The sequence below is a fragment of the Necator americanus genome, chromosome III (assembly GCF_031761385.1).
Source record: "Necator americanus strain Aroian chromosome III, whole genome shotgun sequence".
In the NCBI taxonomy this organism is placed as follows: Eukaryota; Metazoa; Nematoda; class Chromadorea; order Rhabditida; family Ancylostomatidae; genus Necator; species Necator americanus.
Window position 1 is genome coordinate 20971711 of NC_087373.1, and position 23365 is coordinate 20995075.

Below are 23365 nucleotides of genomic sequence, written 5' to 3' on the forward strand. Positions count from 1 at the left end.
CTTCAAAGATAGGTACTTACAATTTGAATCATTGTCAAAAACAATTTGTTCGCTTCGAAAATTATCGAGCAGGTTTTCCACAGCTTGGAATCTATGAATTTTAATTAACCTCCAATGGAGCAATTTTGTAAGTTTCTGAAGAGAATGGGAATTTCGAACTCATATGTGACGTGAGTTACCAAAAAACTCTAAATAACCTCCTGATTACAAATATAATAAACATTTCATCCAATTTTGAGAAGTTAGCGCAAATCCTGTGAACATCTCCTCCTTCCAACGAATCTGCATCTGCAGGATATGCCAATGGCAGGAGTGGGAGGTGTAAAAGTAATTAACGAAGATTGCGGAAAATTTGCTTGTTTTTAGCTCACGCATTTGTCAAAACTAAATTCTTGGAGTATATTTGAAATCAGCAGCTCATTTGAATGATATCTGCAAATCTCAATTTTGCCTACTCCCAAGGATTCCGACGATGTGCGACGGATTTTGAGACAGAAGTTAGTAGCGGTGTTTTTTTTTTCGCCTTCATCAACCAGTTTTCTTTGACCGACCAATCACATTGGATTTGAGGGCTTAGTCTGGGACGGGTAAGGAGGAGGGGGATGGTTCTAACTTGGAACCGTTCGATGTTTGTTGCCCGAGTTGTGCAACGCCGTAAACTGATAAATAACACCGGCTGCGAACATTTAGATCTTGCTACTTGGAGGCGACTAAAAGACCAACTGCACCTCCCACTCGCTGGATTGCAGACATTTGACGGACCTCCGTGTAAGGTACACGGATGTTATGAGTCAACCTTGGCGCAACAGGAACAGGGAATCTGTCTAATGAACCCAACTCAGGCTCTTAAGGCCACTCAAAGCCACCGTTGCCCCACGGTTAGTTCCTTGTCCGCCATCGATAGACAAAAGGACACTTCCCACGTCCTAGCTGACAAGTTACTTCTTGGATGTGGGAACAGTTCAGCATAGTGCTCTGCTGTGTTTCGCCTTAAGCTATGCACAGGATAAAATCCCTTTTATTTTGGATATTTCAAGTCGCATTGCTCTTTCCTCTTAACGGAGTTTCTTTATGAACTGTGACTTCTTTCTGTTTGTTTGCATCCCCATTCTTTTCCCTGGTTCGCTCGGTTCTCTGAACGTCGTTCCAGCTCCAGTGGTGTTTTCGAGTGGAGACCGATGCGAAGCGAAAATCGCTCAAATATGCATATTCATGCATACTTTATGCATTTACCAGAATTACTCAAACGAGTGATTCTGGTAAATGCAGAGATTTTGGATATAGTATCACTTTGTCGTATTCTTCTTTCCAGCGACTGTGGCGAAATGTATTGGAGGTGCTGTACTTCCAATACGCAGCGGCGAGTGAATACTGGTGGTAACTGATGGCTAACGCCTTCACATATGCAATGCCCTCAACATGCGCGTGACGCCTACATTCGTGAACACTTGGTACAAAACGCTCAGTGCACTCTTGTTTTGAAAGTCCTCCCGCTCTAGTGAATAAAAACGATTTAAAAGATGCTGAGTCTGTCCTTTGCTTCTGAAAACTCAACATTACGTAAGGGATAGAGTTAAATGAAGACCAGCCCGCGAAAAGTCAGCCGATACCGTGGGCCATGTCTGGCGGCAGCTTTCACGCTGTGAATCGCGACTCGTACCAAAAAATCCGGAGTGATGATCCACCAGTGTGGACGATGTTCAGGCTTGTCGCAAGGGTTGAAAAACGGCAAGTGTTCGAGTTGATCGTCTTCGTCATTGTTTCGAGCTCGTGACGAGATGAGGTGAAAATCGCGTCTTAGTTCAAATGAGAATGGTACGCATAGAAGAGCCAACATAATTTTTTAGATAAGCCATTCCTTGCGTTCTTTTCAACACCTTTCCTTACTTCACTTTTAAGATGCAGCTGGTTTTCCCACTAATAGCTCTACGTGTGAGGCATTTGGACCAAACCTCCAGATCCTTTTTTTCAAATCGCATGTCGCTAATTCTGCTTCAGGTCATCTACTGAGCAGGGACGTAGGATTTGGTGCACCCTGTGGCTTTGGGAAATTTATGCAGGTCTTGCGTCATTGGTGCGAATTCTGCAGCACTCTTCTTGATGGGTCGTGTCCATGGCCTCCTTGGACCGAGTCCAATCTTTCGAGCGCATCCCGAGATTTGAGTCACTCTTGAATCAGTCTTTGTCTGAAATGTCCTATCCTATTATTCCCGCACAGTTTCTGCTGAATTAACAGCAGATCTTTGGGTTTACTCAATAGAACTCAACACTTACGAGAGGAAGGGACGGTACTCTCAGGGCTACACAGTGTGCCCGAGACTCCCCCGCCCTGAGGGTAATTTGCAAAGGTGTGCTGTGCTGCAGCGGTTGTACGGTTTTTATTGGTTCGAACAAGAGTTATTCAACTGGTGGCAATAATCGTCAGAGATGATTTAATAAATGAAATTAATGAAAAGAAGAAAAACATCAAACTATCTTATCTTTCATTCGGACCCGTCGAGAGGTACGCACTGCATCCTGCACCGACAAATTTTTGCCTGTACATATTGTTGTCACAATAAAGCCGAGTGTGACGTGAGCCAGCTAGTCGTGTGTTTATCCGCCCGCATCGATCGAACCTTTAGTTAATTTTGCTACATATTATGAAACGTTGCAATATCATTGGTTACTACAAACTAAAGTGGTTGCTATCTTCGACTCCTAGTAAACCACGGTTTCGTGTAAGCGTTTTCTTCCCAATACTGTTGTACTGTTTCCGTCTTTTCGTTCGCTGTGTTAGTTTTCGATAGAGCGGGAACAATCAACAAAGAAATCATCGAAGCCATGATTTTGAATTACCGCTGTGAAAAGTGTCATGTCAGCTGGAGATTACGGTATCAAGCCTACCGTATTCCTTCCCAAACACTTTCCTTTGATTAGCTTCATACGCAAGTACGTATGCTCTTGCCACATTAACCAGCTGACTTTTCTAATGGCTTTAAAATGTCGGCAATTCCTATCTAAGTATGTGAGAAAGCGATCTTTTCCTGGTATAAAAACACTGGCTTGGCATATCAGCTAGCCCACCATTGGCGCGTTCCTAAACCTCAAACGAAGTCTGAGTTGAAGTCGAACGCTCATCCCCATGTTATTTTATTCAGCATCATTTCATAAAGTGAATCTAGAAGGGGGCAGCGCTGTGAAACAAAAATACAAAAAAAATTGAGAAAACTTAGATCAGAGTATCAAAACTAACTTTTTTAGAATTGGAAAGAACTGGAGTTTTGTTTCATCTATAGAAAGCGTCGAGTTGTCAGAACGGGCGGCCCTAGTGGACTCAAAAGGATATTTGCGTTGACTGGAAAGATAACTGCAACTGGACACAACATGGAGTTCTCGAAAGGGTAGACAGAATTGCACTCAAGGGCTCTACTTTAGGTTACCTAACGTCCCCTGTGAATGCTGTCTCAATGGTTCCGATCCAATATTTTTTTGCTGAGAAGTTTGGGAATGTAATTCACTTGATATGTAGCCGCATTCTCCAAGGGGAGTTCCTTTTCCTGCTGTAGCTAAAGCGGCTAATGACAATGCGAAAATAGTTGTGAGATTTTGGATAGGCAGCGCTTCTGAATTTAGTTAGCTAATAATCAAGTAAAGCTATGTTTCTCAAAGGAAGATTGAGAAACCCCCTTCGGGATGGGCGTTCAACGCTAAGTCAAAACCATATGGCGTATTAGGTTTATCGGTGACTTGTGGAAGTTAGCAATGTACCAAGTCAGTGTTTTTATTCTCTCGAACAGATCTGATCCCAATTTGTCAAGTGCCAGGCCCGGAGGAGATTCTTGACTTTCCCGAGCGAGGTCTAAACCATCCGTCGTGCATAGGTTATGGTAATGTCTCAGTAATCCCGTCCTTTAGTTCCTCTCTTAAGTTAATCCGAAGGCAGGTTCTTACCAAAATCTCAGGCCACTCTTTTCAGTGCTGCTGTTGGTTCTTGAGTAGATGATCACTTCCTTTGCTGGCGACACATTTTCACTGACTGGTTCACGATGATCATGCAATAGTAGTGCCTTGCACGGAGAGTTGCTTTAGGCTAACGAACGAAAATTCGTGTGGGCCCGTTTTCGAAGCCCACCTCTGCTAGCAGCCGCCCTCTTCTATTTTAAAAACAGCAAGGTCAACCAGCGACGCAGCTCGACCTCAGCCGATCGTCAACAACACAGTGCGCGCCTCGCGCAACACATTGATCGCCACTCAGTTGAAGATGCCATTTGTGCAGCAGGCAACTGTTGACCCTCGTTTCTTGCCTGCCGACCCGGAAACCATGTGTCGCGACTCGTTGTTCTGTCTGACGGGAGTGCATTGATCAGCGGTCGATCGCTAGCGACCCCCGCTCCCTGCTAAATGTTGCCATTTCATCAATCACTGTTGCATCAATTACCTCCCACTCCCGAGCTTTTTTCACTCAACTCCACTTTTTTAACATGACATCTCGTATCATTTCTTTCTAAACTTTGTGATACTACCGGTGCATGTCAGTGTAACCTTTAGCTTTTCTTCGCGTGCTTACGAATAGTTTTTACAAATTTACTAACTACCATTAACATGTAACTGATCGAAGCTGGTAAAATACTTTACCCTTTCTTCCTTCTTAGGATAACCCTAGTAGATAACGGTTTGTTTTTATGCCCAGCTTTTCTTTATTCTTCCTCAAGATCAAGAAGCTAGTATTGTGAAGAACGGAATACACCGCTGCGTTGCTTACGGCGCACTAATGCAGTTATTAGCTGAATCTTGAATGAACTGACCAATTTCCTAGAAACTGCTTATTTGAGAGCTACATCCGCATGAGATTGTTATAAATAAAGGATTTCCTCGCTTTTCGCCCATCACCCAGCGTTGTTTGTTCATCGATAACCATACGTGGACAACAGAGCGCAATAGCAAATTGCTATCACTACGATGAAGTGTTTCCGGGGTGATCACAGCAAATCAATATCTTGTAATACCAATGTTTTTGTTTCGGTAAAAACTCAAACTTCGTTCAAGCTATGGGTTTTGTCATGTCTCTAAGTCAATATTTGAGTCAACTTTTTCCTTTATATGTAATTTTGTGTGGTTCTAGAAAGTACAATGGTGCGTAACATGAGTAGAAAGAATTTATGGAGTAACAAGATATCTTGTTTTTCATAAACTTGACTATTTGTAATTTATCTTCTTTCTTATTATTGTAGCAGTTTATGTGCTCTAAATCCCTCATTATCATCGTCATGACATTCTTCCTTGAGGCTCTTAGGAAGAAGTTTCTGGCTCGGCCATTTATCTACGTCGATCCAGCTCGTTTCCCATTGAAACTGCAACTAGTCGTGCTTTTTCTTCCCGACTCCTAACACGAATTAGTATTAATATTCATTAATTTTGAAGATTTCATGTTACGTACGAGATTCTGGTTGTGTTTAAATGATTGTTCAATTTTATTGTGAAGACAATTTTTGAGAGCAAAGATTTGTCAGCGTATCGCTCTTCCGGTAGGTGGATGAAGCTAAAACAGTTGATTCAAGAAGATTCTAAAAAACATTCAGTAAAATTGAGAGCGAATGCATGTAGATATATTGAATCTGAGTTGAATATATCTGATGACTTGCGCAGTTGGATGAGCAGAGCGTTGTTTTTAAATCACAATGCCGTCACATGTTTGTCTACGATATTTTACTTTTTTAAAATATCATCCCATGCATTCGTTCGTCTTAGTTCATTCGGTGGCTGGATGAAGCTAAAACAGTTGATTCAAGAAGATTTTAAAAGATATTCAGTAAAATTGAGAGCGAATGCATGTATGTAGATATATTGAATTTTCGGTGCGATGCACACGCTAGTAAAAACCTGGATGCTGTTCGATGATATGTTGCTTATTTATGGGACTTAAGATACATGAGACCACTGTTGAAGAGACCTTAGCTTGAATTATGCAGTAGCAAAGCTTCGTACATATCCTAATAGAGAGATCCATCCTTCTGAAAGTGTAGTGGGAGCTGGAAGTGTTTGATAATGGAAGGAACGGCATGACACATCTGTCCGGTGCCGTCCAATGAAACACCTTCTAGCACGGTAATACAAAAACTCCGAGACACGAAAGACGAGACCGTTCTCTTAGAGAAAAGAACGTGATCGCGGAATGGACATCAGAGAAGTTGCAGGCTCTGGCAACAGTGTTTTTTTTTAGAAATAAAACATTAGCTTTTCCTAAGTACTTCCACAGAATCCGCAAGAACTAATGTTTCCGAGAACGAATGCATCATTCTCGGAAACATTAGTTCTTGAAACAATAGACAAGATCAAGAACTCATGTTGCCGAGAATGAATGCAGTAGTGGGTGCATCCGCAGTAGTGATTCAAATGTTTCTTGTTCTCCTTTTCCATCTTCTTCCTCGAATCTATCAATTCCCTAATCAAATTTGTCAAATTTCCTTCTGCTCAAGAATCGTGCGTGAAGTCGCTCCTACGCAGTTCTTTGGTTTTCTCTTCGTTCTATGCTGTCCTTTCATTCCCGTCAAGACTGCTTAGCGGCGTCCTTTATAATTAGAACTAATGCTACGTAGCAGTGAGACCTTGTGTGTGTCCACCCTGATCTTAATCCTTCTTTATCTTCACTTCCCGAGATATAATACCGTTCGTGTTTTTGTCTATAGCGGAAGAAAAGGCTAGAGTGATTCTTGAGGGTCAAAGATCTCAAAGAGGAGATCAGTGCTAAGGCTCCTCGTATCGGTGATTCCCGTGGAAAAGCCTACGGCACAATCGTGATCACAGTGAGTTAGATTAGCTATACTTACCGGCTCACAGAACGAGAACTTTTGAATAAAACAACAAAAACTTTATCGGACGTGGCTTAGTGCTGATATCGCTTTTTTGCAACCGAAGACATATCTATCTCAGTGTTTGACGAGACCGTACTCAGAGATAATGCAGAAAACAAAAAGTGGCGCTGCAAGTTTGAGTTCACAGAAGCAGTCAATAGTGGGAGTGGAGATGAGCCCATGCACTTGATTACTGTAGGGGGTGGGGACTGAACGGGCATCGTCCAACTGCTCGTCGCACGGCGACAGCCGCTTTCAAGCGATCCCTACACATCATGTCCTATTTATTTCTATACTTCTCCGACCTCCACCATCGCTCTCAGTCTCAGTTCCTTGTTAACATTTCTCTTTTCCATGATCCGCTGTATTTCAAATCCTTCTAACGAGAGTTGAAAGTCAGACATTTTCCATTCTCGAAAATTTCCGCTCCATGGTAGCGGAAAGTAACATTTGACAGTCACTTCAGCTTTTGTTCAGCCTGGTTCCATAGCGGATGTTTTATATGTACATCGAGAGGAATCTCAATAGGATGCTGTTTTTGCCTAACCTATATAATAAGGTTGGCCTAATTCCTGGCCTAGTTCAGAAGCTTCCGGAATATATTCTTTCTAGGATAATAAGAGGATAAAGGATAAAGATTCCGGCGTTAATCAATCCGCTTGGGATGCGCCCCCACGTTCACTTCAATTCAGAATCGTTTGAGGTTTACGGACGTGTAGCTGACCCATTCAATGACTTGCAGTGGCTAGCCGATGTGTCAAGTCAGTGTTTCTATCCTCCCAGACAAGTCTGCTATCAATTTGTCGACACCGGAAGGATGAAAGACTTGGTGAGCACTAGGGCGGATTCGAACCTCCGATCGATCGTGCAGAAAGCCTCTAACCGCTACACTACACCCTCCCCCTTTTCTAAGATATCTTGAGAAATTTCTTGGAGGGTTTCTCCGTGGGGTTACAAAGTTGGAGAACCCGTAGGGTTTTGTTATTCGCAACGGAACAACATTGCTTTCAAGTTATTTCTCTTCCTGCACGAGTACTGTTTGAGCGCCGGTTCTAGGGAGACGTCCAGAAAAGGCAACGACTTATGCAGCTTTGGTTCCAGCACTTCGAAAAAATAAAAAAAATGGTCCACGCCGTCACGAACATATGTAGCTTCTCCTAACAGTTCTTCGGCGGCTAACGGAGGATCAAAACGACGCCCTAAACAAAGCTGACCTTAAGCTCCTTGGTGACCCTCAAGTTTTCTATCGTGCCCCGTCCTCCATACAGGACAGGCCTTGTTCCGATTTGGCACAGGAACATTACCTGTGCAAACAAGACGGTCCAAAGATTCTAATGTTCTCAAAAATGATCTTTTCGCGTTCTTCATTGTGTTAACTAGTGATTTTTTTTTAAGATTTTCAAGGTGGAACAAAAAGGAATGCGAAACCAGTGCTGAGATTATTGAATTACTATACAACTCAAAAGTAAATGTGGAAATTATCTACCAGCCGTATTTTGGTCAGAAACTCCGCCAGAACTAACTGCCTAGAACATTCCAGCTTCTCTCTTCTATGTAGAAGCACTTTGTAGTTGCAATTCTACACTCTGTATATTGCGCTTATTGCCTTTACGACTTGAAAGCAGAGCTATAAACCGCTTCAAATTTATGCTCTGACTGCTTCTATTTAAGCGATCTGTGTTGCTTTTATTTTTTCTTTTGAACTTGAAAATAAAAATTTTAAAGTCAACCGAAATAAAAACAAAAAGGTGAACGAAAAGTAAGTATCCCATGGGCCGAATAGTTGCCGGAATGGAATAACAGGAACTGTCTAAGTACGGTACAGAGACTACCACTTTTCTGTTGTCTTTCTTCTCTGTGCTCTGTGAACTACTTCATCTGATCCGTATTGCCGCGAGACTGTCAGCCACACTTTGAAAGAAAAAAGTTGGAGAGACGTTGGTTTGTCTAGGATGTACAGGAAAGCAGAAACAAGTCATTCCATTCTCGTCCCCCCTAGATTTTCACTGTTCAATAAAAAAGGATTTGAGTGAAAAAGGATTTGAACTTTGTACTGGGATTCAGAATTATGTATAGTTAAGTGAACTCTCAAGAGATTTACTTAGATGTTTTTTTTGAGTTCTTGAGTGCGATACTGTTTCAGGATTTAACATTACCTATCTTAGCATCTTGGTGAGATTGGATGATGCCTTCCTGTAGAGATTATTTAACTTCCTTATTTAAATGAGATTTAAACAGGAAACTAAGTGCATATTAGGGAGTAATATGGATATTGGTTGATGCACTTGTAAACTGATAATCGGAGTGTTTGTTCGGGACCTTTAACTGCTTACTTGAGGGCGGAAGAAGTGGAGAAAATCGTATGATGTGGACAGTACTGTGCATGAAGAGCTTCGTACATAGCTATACGTACAACAGCAGGAGGGAGGAAGAGGGATGGGGGCGGGGAAGCTGAGAAACGCAGCAACGAATGCCGAGGTGCTTGCTGGACATATCAGCTGCATTGGAATATTCGAAAAGAAAAAAAAAACGGAAATCGTTCTTTTTCTTCAAACGGAAAATTCCTTTTCGTGCCTCTATGCTCCTCTCATTTCGATTTTTTCACGGCTTCTAGCGCTTCCCTCCTCATGATATACGAATACAGTCATTTCACCATTTCCTCTTTTCCTGTCCTCTTTCAAACATTCAAAATCTTGATTTTTGCCTATGTGGGGCGTTCACTGGGTACGTTTTTGTGATTTCTCCAACTGCTCCGGCCAAAGAACAATAAGTGGCTAAGCGATCTGATCACGAACAGGCTGCCTTTGTTACTTCACACTGAACATTCGGATCTGATTTGAGTGAAGAGAGAACGCCATTCTTTCAGCCCTATAAAAAGATCGGGATCTCTTTGTTGATGTTTAAACTATGTTCTGCTTGTCTTTGCCTTTCCAGCTGTTTTAAAAATTTGTTTTAACGATGAGTGAGCTTCACTACGTCTTCTGCTCAAAAGGGATCCATCGAAGGAAAATCTTTATTTTCGAGAGCAGATCCGGTCCAGCTCTATTCTAAATAATAATTGATTAGTATTTGACTACTGTTAACTAGCACTTAGCTTCAATTCTCAACTGTGAAGGAAAACTTCAATTTTTTAAATTACATTATGCAATTGCGACTTGGAACAGCAGCGAATAGCATACTTAGGGATTTCAAACTTCTCAAGGAGAGTGTTTTGAACAGAGGGACAGTACGGTATGTTCAAATCCATGTAATCTATTTCCTTACAAAAGCATTCTCCATATAACATACTTTCGAGCAGTTAAAAAAAGCAACTAAAAATTAAAATTAAAACGTGAACTTTTGCTGTTTAAGCATTACAAAAAATCTGTTTTTCTGAGTTTACTGGACTAAGTCAGCTGACAGATGTGATCTCTCTACTACAAAGGCATCAGTAGAAAGAAATATTGTGAAGGCGCTAGGCGTTCTCTAAGCTGTAACTGCGGTTTTTATTTAGGGTTGATCATCAACCCATATAATGAATAGTAAGCGGTTCTAGGTAGGTCACAAAATACTACTGCATATTAGGAGCAGAATTCAGGTCATTTTCAGTGCTGTGGTGGTGGTTAGTCGAGGTAAATGATATACACAGAACAGTGGAAACCCAAAGAAAACTGCTAATGTACAGTGAACAGAGCATCAGAAGGAATTGGAGACGTCACTTCACCCGACTAAACAACTCCTTACACCGATAGGCTGGTGAAATGGAAACATGATGCAAAACAGGCGGAGTTCATACCAAATCGGATACCTCGAGATGTCGCGGCGTGGTTGTTCTTTTGTTGTTTCATTTCGTTACAGCACTGAAATAAGCAGCTGTTTCTCCGGATGAATATGAATCCTTTCTTTTTCCCCTACACAAATAATGCGAATAATTGTGCTCAGCATTCGCCTTCTTGCTGCTATTCTTTGCAAACTATGTCGCGAACTCCACCTACCACCGGGGAGGATTCGACATCGGAAATTTTTCCCAACGTTTTCTTTGCAGTCCAAATCAACCCGAATCTGGGGTAAACATTGTGTCATTCTCCGTTCATTACAGCGTTGTAACATTTGTAGCGACGCTCTGGACATTTTGTGAGTATCACGGACCTTAGGATCATAGAATGGTTCAGTAAAAGTATTTCTGTATTTGCACTTGTGTTTCCATCTTCTGTCGATCATAGATCCGGAAACGGAGGCTATCAGCACGATGACCGGTTCCTTGCACTTCTTGTTTGCGACTTCAAATCCCCAACAAGCACTTACAGCGAATGAATCAGTCGATTTTCTTTATTGAGAAAAAATGCGTCACTGTGCAAGTCCAAAGCTGTTTGTTTAAGCTAAAGAGGCAAACGTGAGGGGCTCTGTGCAAGACGAAGAAATTTTGAGTCAAACAGTGAATTGTACTGTAGGAGAACCCCTTTTAAGTAAAGCTTATAGTTCTCAAGTTGAAAGTCAATTCTTAAGAATCAGTCTTTGCTAATGGTTTCGAATCCCATCTTCTCTCACAAGTTTTCATTCTCCAAGCCAACCGCATAGGTTAAAAACGGGTACATCTGGGGAGCTACAGCATTTGCGAGTTCATGAACATTTAAACAAAACATACCGAGCATAGATGTTGTAATAATCCCCTTCAAGATCTGAACATTTCCACATTTAGTGAATATTTGGCAGAAGAAAGAAAGAAAGAAAAATCTGATTTTGCGATTGAAAGTACATCGAAGAATAACGCAGTCAAATTTTATGCTGTATGTGTCTCTATCGTTTGAAAGTTGCTTCCGTTTGTTCTTCACGCAGATATTCCTCCGCTCCTCGTTGGATATGATGATATATTTAAAAATATACCTCGTTTTCAGCGACGAATCGAATGGGTGCAACAAGAGTAATAATGAATTCGTGTACTTTTGCACCGTTTTTCCGTAAAAGTGCTAAATGTTGCCACTGACAGCTAAAGACACTTTCTTCTTCGCGATTGTTGTTCTTAAAAACATATGATTTGTAGTTGCACAACAAAGTCCTAACTTTTGAACATGTTATTGGCAGTAGACGCTGGCTGGAAATTTACAGATTTTGGAGTAAACTCTCGAATTTTCTCAGTCTGGATTTATTTTGCTTTGTTTCGAATGTATTATGAAGAAGGCAGCAGGTTCATGTAATGAGCTCATATCCACTAGAACGACGGTTTTTTTTTGAATGACTGGTTCTATTGGATGAGCGTCTAAAAAACGCAAAAAAGAGATATCCTCAACAAAATTCCTTCTGGTCAGATCGCTCTAGACGTTAGACATAGCGGAAAACAAAGGTATAATAAAAGTTAAACCTGAACCTTCACTCCTTCGCACGATGTAGTTGGGTAAGAACTTATGAAATGCCTACGGAACTTCGATATCTCTCACATAGCTCCTGCCATCCTATGTCGATATCTGAGTTCAACCTTTATCCCTGACCTTTTTCTCCCACCTGATCGACTTTATGATAAGTCGTACAGAGCTTAGTAGATTGTATTCGCTTCGCTTCTCTGATCGTTACTACACGTCCTCATTGATCCTCCATATAATCTGTAGAGGGGGTGTGCAGGAAAGTGCATAGTGAATTTTGCTGGCTTGATTGGCACAGCCACAAGAAGGGAAAGGAACACTGAAGGCCATAAAACTGAAGGCTTGGTTGAAGGGTTGGTTTCACTTTAATATGCTGCTAGCGAAACCTCCCAAATTATCGCCTGGTCGCTTGCAGAAGTGGCGCGTTGTGAGAATCCTCGTTGGGAAATTCGATCACAAAGCCCGTCTCAAGAAGACTGCTAGGAACTGATTATCAACAAGCCCATCTTTTTCGGAAGAGATTCCAACATCGACAATTTCCTGGTATGCTCACTTTGCGGTCTTCCTCTACGTCTGCGAACTACACCTTTTTTTGGAACCGATGAATTGAAGTGAAGATAATCAACTAAGGCTTAGTTACGAGTAAAGTGTACTCTAGTCGCTTCTGTGTGCGTTCCAAAGAGTTACTCCCGCATTGGCTTAGAGACCTTCGTTGGCCACCATGAAGTGTCAGCGCAATAAATCGCAATGACCGAGACAGAAATCGGCCTGGGAAGCAAAGAGCACCGTCTCCGGTGCGAATGCTGTCTCTAAGGCGCATAATCTTTTATTGCAAGAGGAATTCCTGGTTCGTCGATATCATATGTATGTATGTATCTTGTTTTGTTCTATAAAGCACAGTCATTTGCAGTTGGTAGAGTATCGCAAACGGTCGACCTCTCCGGAAGATGTCGCTTCTTCTTCGACAAATATCAGGCCGTTCACTAAATGTAAGTCGCGCTTTTCTTTTTTGGGTTTTCTTTGAAGCTGTTTAGCGTTGACACTATTCAGATACTTAGTTATTTCTGCAATCTGTGCGCAATTTTTAATCCACCGTGATCACACATTATAAGTAAACTCTGGACTTAGTGAGAAACATAGTCAGCTTCTGCAACTGTCAGCACTTGCGCTGGAATGATATTGGTTTCGTAGGCTTTTTTCTTTGTATCCATGCGATTACACGCGGTGCGCCTGCTAGATACATACTATCTAATGGGACTGATATCATCATATTGCTAAAAACATTATTATTATTTACTCAAAAAATAATTGAGAATTACAGTAATCGGCTTCCTCATATTGTCTAACTCAGTCGTTCTCTCCTTCGATCATAACCTCGTTCGTGAGCCTGAAGTGAGATTTGATCTCAAAATTTGATCCCAGCGGTGTCTTCAAGAAACTGCTGAATTGGAGTCCGTAGATGTGCTACAACGATCTAATGGTTGGGGAGTCTCGAACTGCCACAAAAACGTCTCAGATATTATAGCCTGCCGAATAACATTAACAAAAGTAGATAAACGCGTAACGACGGATACATGGGAGTAATCAGATACGCTGCTATTCAATAATGATTTCTTCGTTAATGGAGACATAATTTGGAGGGTGCATGTATCCAAGTGTTTTAAAACCGACTATGTCTACACGAGCGGTTATCTCCCAAACTGATGTACCAAATTTGCGTTAAGAAATGAAGTGAATCACACTGAGTAGCGCGGTTTTGATGACGAAGAGGAGATGGTTTGTTTCTTTTTAGGATTCTTCATTTTCTAATTTATCCTTCCAGGGCTGAACTTACTGGATTTGTTGGCTGAAACTCTCCTTTTCTGAATTTTTCCCTCCAACCAAAACCTTCACATCCTCCTCCATCATTGGCGACATATTTCCTCCTTGCCGCGTATATATAAACGTTCTAAGAATTGCACTGAAGGCCAACACAGTAATGCACCCTCCATGAACACTCAGTTTCGGATAACGCGAAAATCTTAGTATCTGAGGCTACCTACATAGTAGGTATGTGAGTGCGTCTAATGCGTTCGTTTTCAGTCAACGAAATCTTTTGTTGAGTTCTTTTTTTCCAGTAATGTTTCCCGATCCTTGCAACCATTCTGACAAGGTAGTATTGGACAGTGAATTTAAAATTCAGCGGGAAATTTAAGTTGAAATTAGTCAGAATTTAGTTGGCGTGTCACCAACGTGCCTTATGCCGGTGCTACAAATTCTATAGCTACATATACACATTATATATATATATATATAAAACTCGATAGAACCAACTAAAGTCGAACGGGGGATAGAGCGAAGCGAAAGGCATGTTTTGAAATTATAATGAAATAAAAGAGGATCGCTGGCTAATCGCTGATACACTCGCATGCTGGTCGTTTCCGTTTTTGCCTATAAAAAATCACTCATTTCGGCTCGGAAGTGAGCGAAATCCATGCTAGCTGCGAAGGTATCTTATGTTTGAACAAAACATGACAGCCACAAAATGAATTGTCACATGCAATGTACAAAACAGTCCATTCCTGAATGATGTTCGTCCGAAGAGCTTCCTTTTCAAAACTTGAGAGTTCTAATAAACAGAGTACTACTTGCAAATAATTATTTTTGTTCGCGAACTAATCTTGAAATAGTACACCCTTGTAATTTACAGGCACTGAGACTAGCCTCTACTTACACTACCGGCTACCAGCCGTTACCAATCGATTCCGCCTGGTCAGAAATGGCAAAAAAAGCAATGAAGGGAAAGGATCCGAATTCTTTGATTTGGAACACACCTGAAGGTATCCCCATAAAGCCACTCTACCTCAAGGATGACCGTAAATGCGACGAAGGGAAGCCTTCAGAGGTCAGATCTTCTAACTCTTCCTAAACAGAAGTTTTTCATAGTGTTTTCCTGTCCAACATGTCTTTTCCACAGTATCTGCGTTGCTTTGTTCTTCTCTGAAAAGGCGAAGAAACAGTCCAAACACTGCAAAAAATCGTACTGCAACAATAGTTTTTGTTCCCTGAACGTCATTTGCTGGTTGTTTCGATTTAAGATAAGATACACTGTGGCCCCATCAAAAAAAGCATGAAAATCCGGAACAAAAATTAGTGAAGTGGAGCAGTGTTGCAGTGCAGTTAGTCACTTCCTTCTACTATTCTTGTTGATTAGCCTCATGAGTGTCACCTCATTGGTGTGCCTAATCGTCCTCGAAGAGGCGTTGTTTCCTGAAATTACGACGTCTAGTATTTTGAACTAGTAAAGCAGGTCCGAAAAAGCGGTTCAAAAGTGGCAAGAAAAGACACCAAATGCGCTTTACGAATTGAAGAATCAAAGGTCTCAGGAGCCTCAGAGCTCTATTTCATCCAACGAGGCAGCTCTTTACACCAATAAGACAGAAGAGATGAAAACATGTAAAGTAGATCATTGGTAAAATTACCGGTGAAATGGTGAAAATCAAAGCAATTTTTTTCAAATAGAAGCAAATAGAAGACTAGAAGTTATGACACTTCATGCCATCCCTTTTCTACAATCGTGCGGGGATAAGTGAAGGCAACATTGAGGACCTTCCACTCTGTCCTGAACTAGAGCTTTCCAGTTACCTGGAAAATATCCTTTCACTCGTGGACCATACCCAACGATGTACACTCAACGACCATGGACGATACGACAATATGCGGGATTCTCAACTGTGGAGGAATCTAACGCATTCTACAAGGAGAACATCAAAGCCGGACAACAGGGTCTCTCCGTCGCCTTCGATTTGGCCACTCATAGAGGGTTACTGTTTGAATGAGCAATCATCTTTTAGCTTCAAAAATAGCCCATGGGAAATCTTTTTCCAGTTATGACTCCGACAATCCGCGAGTGTTTGGTGACGTCGGCATGGCTGGCGTAGCCGTCGACTCGGTAGAAGATATGAAACAGGTGCATTGCACAGCTGTCCTGGAGAACAACATTTCAGTAGATCGGGATTATTTTTTAGCTCTTCGACGGCATCGACCTCTCAAAGATGAGTGTATCGATGACTATGAATGGAGCAGTTATCCCAGTCCTTGCCATGTACATAGTTGCTGCTGAAGAATCAGTGAGTACAGTTTATAATATAACCTGCACAATCCTCCTTGTGTTGAGCGTATCCGAGTTACAGGGTGTCGATCGTAAACATCTGGCTGGAACCATTCAGAACGATATTTTGAAGGAGTTTATGGTCCGTAATACTTACATCTATCCACCGGAGCCGTCCATGCGTATTATTGGCAAGTACCTAGTATCAATTATGTAGGGGAGCGTTCGAGAAAATACTTGAGATTGGGCTGTTTTCACCAGTGAATAAATGGCAAGATGTAGTTTTGAAAGAGGGTAGGTACTTCATTCTTATCTAGGGATCAGAGGCCTCAGTATAACCAGCGGAACAACTCGTTGCACTTTTTGAAATCCACTTCACGTGCCTCCATTTTGTCACTCCTGTGACTGTAAAGAATTGCTTCGTCGGATAAATTGGCCTTTCTTTTCCAGGTATTTCTGGTCCTCCATATTTCGGGATTTGTAGTGTGTGTTTCGTTTTTCCTTCGGCAGTCGCAACCCATTAACTACTGAAGAGATTGAACTCAAAACCTATTTTTTCGAGCGCTGCCTACAATGAGACGAATACGATACGCCTCATTTTTTTTAATGCTAGGCGTTAAAAGAGCAATCGGAGGAAATTAATCGTGCGGCTTGTTGACGCGGACTTGTGGAAGGTGCTTCAACACCCGATCATTGTGATTGCACCTTTATTCCCTTATTCTTATTAATATAAGCGGAAACTATGGAATAACGTAGTACAGGAACATATAAGGAAGCCCAAATTATAAGAACATAATAAAGAAGCAGAAATTCGGGATACGTTTCGAATTCGGCAATGAGTTATTTCGCTGTACATACTGAAATAGCACGAACCTATCCCTCCAAAATGAAAGAAATCCCTTGTGCTTATCAATGCGATTTTCATTTTATTATTCGCATTTTCAGGAGACATCTTTGCATACACCAGTAGGGAAATGCCCAAATGGAACAGCATCTCTATTTCTGGCTATCATATGCAAGTAAGAATAGTTTTGAAAAGGGTCCAAGCATCTGAGAACTTTGTTATATATATATATATATATATATATATATATATATATATATACCAGCCTGAACGTCCGGCTAAAGCCGGACTTCAGGCTTATTTTGGTGCTCGCTTCGCTCGCCTTCACCGATCAACAAAAAATAACAGAAATAACAGCAGCGACATTTTTGTAAAGTGAAAGTAAAATGTAAAATTATAATTGCTGTGTTTCTCTCAAACCTCCACGATTTGGAAACATTATTCGAAGTATGAGTTTCCTCCGTTCTCAACTATTAGCAAAAAATGATGTGCTAACATAGAACGACGTGAATATCACTATCGTAGTGATAAAAATAAAGTTCTACGTCACATCGCGTAAACTGTTGGCTACTACGCATTGTATTTGATGAGCCGTTCGCATGTTTGCTTTTTTTGAAAGAAGGATGTTAGCAGCGTCAGGAGACATGCTGCGAAATAGATGTGCGAAGGAACCATAGAAACCCATTCTACCGCCTTGGGGCTCCCGCGCACCATTCGGACGCGTGGAACCCGTCTCTCCCCACTTTATACCTTTCTGGCACTGGCGCAAAATTTCAACCCAGTGAGACCCGTCCCACCCCATTTTACGGCTATCTGGCTCCGGGCACCGAACCGAAGCCATGGTATCCGTCTCCCTCTCTTTTTGGAATTGCTTGACTAAGACACACACACACACACATAGAGATGCACACACGTGACAGAATACGTCCGTTATTATAGCATTACAGTTTGCAAAATTGGAAGTATACATTCATATAAAATTTATTTTCAATCACTAACGTATGAGAGAAACTAACTTGTCTTATCAAGGCCAACATACAGACATGTACAGATTGGAAAAATAGTGAAGGGTAGAGTGCTCGCCTTTCAGGTGTATGGCGATGGTTCGGCAACTCACCGGTGCAGAGTTTTGCATCATTATGGAGTATTTTCGACACACACACACATGATATGTATATATATATATATATATATATATACATATATATGTATATATATGATGTGTATATGTACATATCAAAATCAAAATAATCAAAACTAATCAAAAATTAACAGTAGTGACATTAAAGTCAGAATTCTATTATTCTGACAACGTTTTCTTCTTTATTTTTCACTATAAATAGAGGCTAAAGATTTCATATTTTCCTTTCTAAACGCGTCAGTTGTACATTTTGAGAATATTCAAACTTCAGCTTCAAACACTCCTTCGATAACAATATAATGTAGACACAGTTTGAACGTATTCAAATATTTACTATTTACAAAGAAAAATATGAAATATTTAGTCTTTATTTATGGTGAAAAAGACAGAAGAAGACGTTGTTAGAATAACAGAATTCTATTTTAATTTCATTACTATTAATTTTTGATTAATTTTGATTAATTTGATTCTGATCAGTGAAGGAGAGCGAAGAGAACAGCACAAAAAAGTTTGAAGTCCGGGTTTAGCCGGAAGTACAGACTGTCATATATATATATATATATATATATATATTTTTTTATATATATATATATATATATATATATATATATATACTAAAGAAGCGTAGTGCCTTCGATGTCACTGAAGTTCACGATTTCATGTGCAGTGTCATGTTTCTTAGATAATTAATTGGCATTAACTATCAGTAAAACATTACCAGGAAGCTGGTGCTGATGCAGTTTTGGAGATGGCGTTCACTATTGCCGATGGAATTCAGTACTGTGAAACTGGCATCGCTGCTGGTCTCACCATCGATGCTTTCGCGCCTCGCCTTAGCTTTTTCTGGGGCATCGGTATGAACTTTTACATGGTAAGCAGACAACTCTTGTCTTCCAAGCCATAGTAGGACTGCTATATATTTGTTGTAGCGCATTTTATTCAGGAGATTGCAAAAATGCGTGCCGCTCGTCGTCTTTGGGCTAACCTTATCAAGGAGCGGTTCCAACCGAAAAGCAGCAAGTCGTTAATGCTACGCACTCACTCACAGACAAGTGGATGGTCCCTCACTGAACAGGTATGTATTCTTAACTCCAACAGAAGCACGGTGAGGAGGGAAAGTTGCAAAGCAATTCATTGACTTGCCGTAATTCTAAAGGAATTGTTATTCGACATTTCAGGATCCTTACAACAATATCATTCGCACGACAATCGAGGCAATGGCATCTGTTTTCGGCGGAACACAGTCACTTCACACTAACTCATTTGATGAGGCACTGGGTCTACCAACAAAGTTCTCAGCTCGTATTGCAAGAAACACTCAAATCATTATTCAGGAAGAAAGTGGCATCTGTAGGGTGCGTTCAACACTTCCAGTTTCGATGTAGAATAAAATGTTAAGCATTTTTAGGTAGCTGACCCTTGGGGAGGTTCATATATGATGGAATCTTTGACAGATGAGATCTACGAGAAGGCGAGAAAGGTTGGAGAATTTTACTCCTGTTATTAATTGTAGACTCCAGTTCTACTTCTATTAATCAGCACAAAATAATAACACTCATGAAGAACAGATAGTTTTTCTCACACTTGTTTTTAACTGGGACTGTCTTACGACCCAAAACAGCATTTTCTGTCGAAGAAATACAGACAAGTCTACCAAGGCGCAACAGAAAGACCGTCAAAACCAGAACTTTTTCCAGGCGCTCAGCGTTAGAAATTAGCATTCGGATAGGCTTCAACTGATTTTCTATTCAGTCTTCTCGTCAAAAGCAGGCTAAATATCACTTTGAATTTTACCGTTTTGAATTACAGGTTATTGACGAAATAACGGAACTCGGCGGCATGGCGAAGGCTGTAGCGTCAGGCATGACGAAACTGAGGATCGAAGAGGCGGCTGCGAAAAAACAGGCTCGAATAGATGCTGGCAAGGACGTCATCGTTGGAGTAAACAAGTATCGCCTCGACAAGGTGTGTCTTTGCCTCTAGATCCAGTGGACAACCAGTTAGATTTTACATTCCAGAGGTCCTGCATACCACAACAATGGTATCATCTAAGGGTTTATATAGCAGAGAAACAGTAGCTGCGTCAACTTGTAATATTACTGAAATGAGGCTACGAGCGGAGCCTCTTTACGGGTTCCTCTCAATTCTACCTTCCCCACCCATCACATGCTAACATTTCGCCCTCGTCAGCTTCTTGACAGAACGCAATAATAGTCTGAAAATTCATTTTTGATTCACTTGTAGCCACAAAACAGATGCTGCATTCGTAGTTACAATTTTCAAACTCCTGTACAAGGACTAAGAGGAAGAAGTGTTTTCAACACAACCAATGAGATGAAGAAATGTACTTTGAGTTAATTGTCATTTGCCGGTTGATGTCACAGATAAAGAGTTTAATCGAATCCATCTAGCTTTAATAATTTTTAGGAGGTCCAAGTTGACGTACTTAAAGTAGACAATCAGAAGGTGCGTGAGCAACAAATCGCAAAATTAGAACATATTCGCAAGACAAGAGATCCGGCACGTGCCAAAGCGGCACTTGAAGCGATCACAAGGGTAAGAATTGGTAAAAGTAGATAGTCTGATGTTCAGCCAGACGCAATATTGCAGGGATCTGCTGGAAAAGAAAACCTTCTAGAATTGGCCGTTGAAGCATCGCGTGCTCGTTGCAGTGTTGGAGAGATTAGTGATGCTATGGAGAAAGTGTTCACACGGTAACGTCCCATAGAATAATTTACCTTGGTGGTCATTTGAGCAGTGTAGAAGGTAGTAAGTGGTATTAGGTATTAGTTAGCATACAACTCGTAAATCTAACTGATACTAATCTCCACCCGCCGTCCTTGATATTACGTGAATTTTCTCAGTAATCCACGAAACACAAGCTAATTCAATGAAAACCAGCATTCTTGCTTGTTTGCTTGTGAAAACTAGAGATAATTACCGATATATCGTGAAGCTATTTAAAGAAGTTTGAATTTCTTGGAATTCGGGGTTGCTAGCAGTCTCCAGGCGTTCTTTCGCTCTAATCTACTGTTCCAGATACGCTGCTGTCAACAGAATGGTGTCTGGTGCATACAAGTCTGAATTCGGAGAGACAAACGAAATGGCTCAGGTGGGCAATCTTGCCTTCTAAATCCTCCTTGCAAAATCATATTTAGCAAACTTGATTTCAGGTGATGGAGCGTATAAAAGCGTTCGCGGCAAAGGAAGGTCGACAGCCACGTATCATGGTAGCTAAGATGGGTCAAGATGGACATGACCGTGGAGCAAAAGTAGTTGCCACTGGATTTGCAGACCTTGGTAAATCTACTTTTGCACCTGTTGCTTCGGGAAGATAACTCAAATTCGAGGTTTAGGTTTCGACGTTGACGTTGGGCCTCTCTTCCAAACGCCTGCTGAAGCCGCTCAACAAGCTGTCGACGCTGATGTTCATGTGGTTGGAGCTAGCAGTCTTGCTGCTGGACATTTGACACTGGTACCCCAACTTATTCAGGAATTAGCCAAGCTGGGGAGAGAGTGAGTTGGAGCAAAATACTCCTTTTCAATCCAAAACTCCAGTAGAAGTATTAGTCGCCTTTTTCAGAGATATCATTGTGGTTGCTGGAGGTGTAATTCCGCCACAGGACTACGACGAACTGTACAAGGCTGGAGTATCCCTAATTTTTGGACCTGGAACCAGGTTGCCCGCTTGTGCAATGCAGGTGAGTGTTTGGTTTTCTCATTCCTTTCCAGCCATTTGCCCCTCTTCTTGGAGCAAAAGCTTTTTTTTCTAAGAAAGGCACATTGTAATGTTTAGTCCAGTGTGAAGGTCACAACATTAAAAATAACAGAGAACTTCTATGTTGGCGCATAAATGAAAACCAACTAGTCAGGTCAAAACGACATGAAGCACGGTGCATTTGCGTACGCGCTCGAAACGGCGCGGTGGGGGCAACAGCTGGAACCGAGGTGGGACCATCGCAGATTGCAATGATGGGTGGTGCCAGCAAGGGGTCCAGTAGGCTCCTAACCGCTACGCTCCACCGCGCCCTCGAGAGAAGCCGCGTACGCAATTGCACTGTGCTTTTTGACCCTACTATACATAGCATTCTTTGCTTTGCTTGATTTGCTCAATTGTACAGAATATATTGGTGATGCAACGCTCTTCTGTAGATATTCTCGCTTTCTGTAGCGTGCAGTGTTATTCCGTGCAAAGACGACCTTTTCGTCTAATCGAACACCTGTATACTACAACAACTCAACACTGTCTTTTCGCAGCTAAGGTTTGAAATGGAGTTGACGAAAAACGGAAAGTTCCTCGAAAATAGAGTACGGCGTTGTCCATTTCACAATGTGAGAAAAGACCAATCCAAAATCTGCAGAAAATAATGTCATTTTATACTAATCATGTACATGTAGGCCCAGAGTCATTTGGAATGAATGGTGCACTTGTGGAACCAGACTATGCGGTTGCTAATTCTGAAATGCTGGTTCTATGAAAGTGGACCCCAGACATTACACGACCCCAGACAGGCCCCTCCACAAGACAAGGACACAAGACGATGTTTTTTTGCCCAACTACACACCACATCTATTTTTGTACTTAATTAACTATTTCCGAAGTGTCCTTCACCACATCGAATCATACCAGCCCTGTTCTGCGAAGTCGATGAACACCATAATCGCGATCTTTCTGCACTTTTTTGGGCGCATAACTACAAAATTTACTTCCAGGTCTTGGACAAACTGGAGAAGAACCAGGAAAAGCAGAGCGCCAAGTCGTAAACCCTCGATTTCTTTCCTCTTATCTCTCTTAGATTCCTAAATCAAGAGTCAGTAGATGCTAATATGCTGTGTACATCATTCATGTAGTTTAAATTACTTTTTTCCGGTGCAAGTGGGTGTTGTGATAGCAGTTCTACAATGTTCATTCATAAGTATACATATTTCAAAAAAAATCATGATTGTTAGTAGGTAGCTGTCGATATTGTTACCTGAATTATCCAGTGCATCTATCACAGGTTCGTTTCATGTCGCCGATGGTACGAGTGTTTGCGTGCTACATCAATGTATAAATAAAGATACATAGCATTATAGCAGTTCGGTGGTAATACGGTAGTATTCGATAGTAAAAAAAGTGGT

The 23365-nt window shown here is 41.3% G+C and overlaps 2 protein-coding genes across 3 annotated transcripts; both read left to right on the top strand.

Annotated features, from left to right (window-relative positions):
* Nucleotides 1-602: 602 nt before the first annotated feature.
* On the top strand, nucleotides 603-12652 carry RB195_010325 (uncharacterized protein; the record flags this gene model as incomplete). The annotated part of the gene is made up of 6 exons (XM_064191272.1): nucleotides 603-878; nucleotides 3244-3383; nucleotides 6698-6785; nucleotides 7537-7662; nucleotides 12468-12522; nucleotides 12585-12652. The coding sequence occupies 6 exons, from the start codon at nucleotides 603-605 to the stop codon at nucleotides 12650-12652; spliced, it is 753 nt and encodes a 250-aa protein (XP_064048855.1).
* A 464-nt stretch (nucleotides 12653-13116) lies between these two features.
* RB195_010326 (uncharacterized protein) lies at nucleotides 13117-23008 on the top strand (the record flags this gene model as incomplete). 2 transcript variants are annotated; one of them, XM_064191273.1, is made up of 20 exons in its annotated part: nucleotides 13117-13158; nucleotides 14859-15053; nucleotides 15790-15971; nucleotides 16037-16118; nucleotides 16177-16278; nucleotides 16342-16450; nucleotides 17205-17278; nucleotides 18966-19115; nucleotides 19188-19319; nucleotides 19423-19515; nucleotides 19579-19599; nucleotides 19653-19724; nucleotides 20054-20209; nucleotides 20672-20800; nucleotides 20855-20958; nucleotides 21284-21356; nucleotides 21418-21544; nucleotides 21601-21760; nucleotides 21828-21945; nucleotides 22958-23008. In XM_064191273.1, the coding sequence occupies 20 exons, from the start codon at nucleotides 13117-13119 to the stop codon at nucleotides 23006-23008; spliced, it is 2172 nt and encodes a 723-aa protein (XP_064048856.1). The 2 variants fall into 2 exon arrangements, with proteins under 2 accessions (XP_064048856.1, XP_013300697.2); XM_013445243.2 differs by having other exon boundaries at nucleotides 19423-19599.
* Nucleotides 23009-23365: the final 357 nt, after the last annotated feature.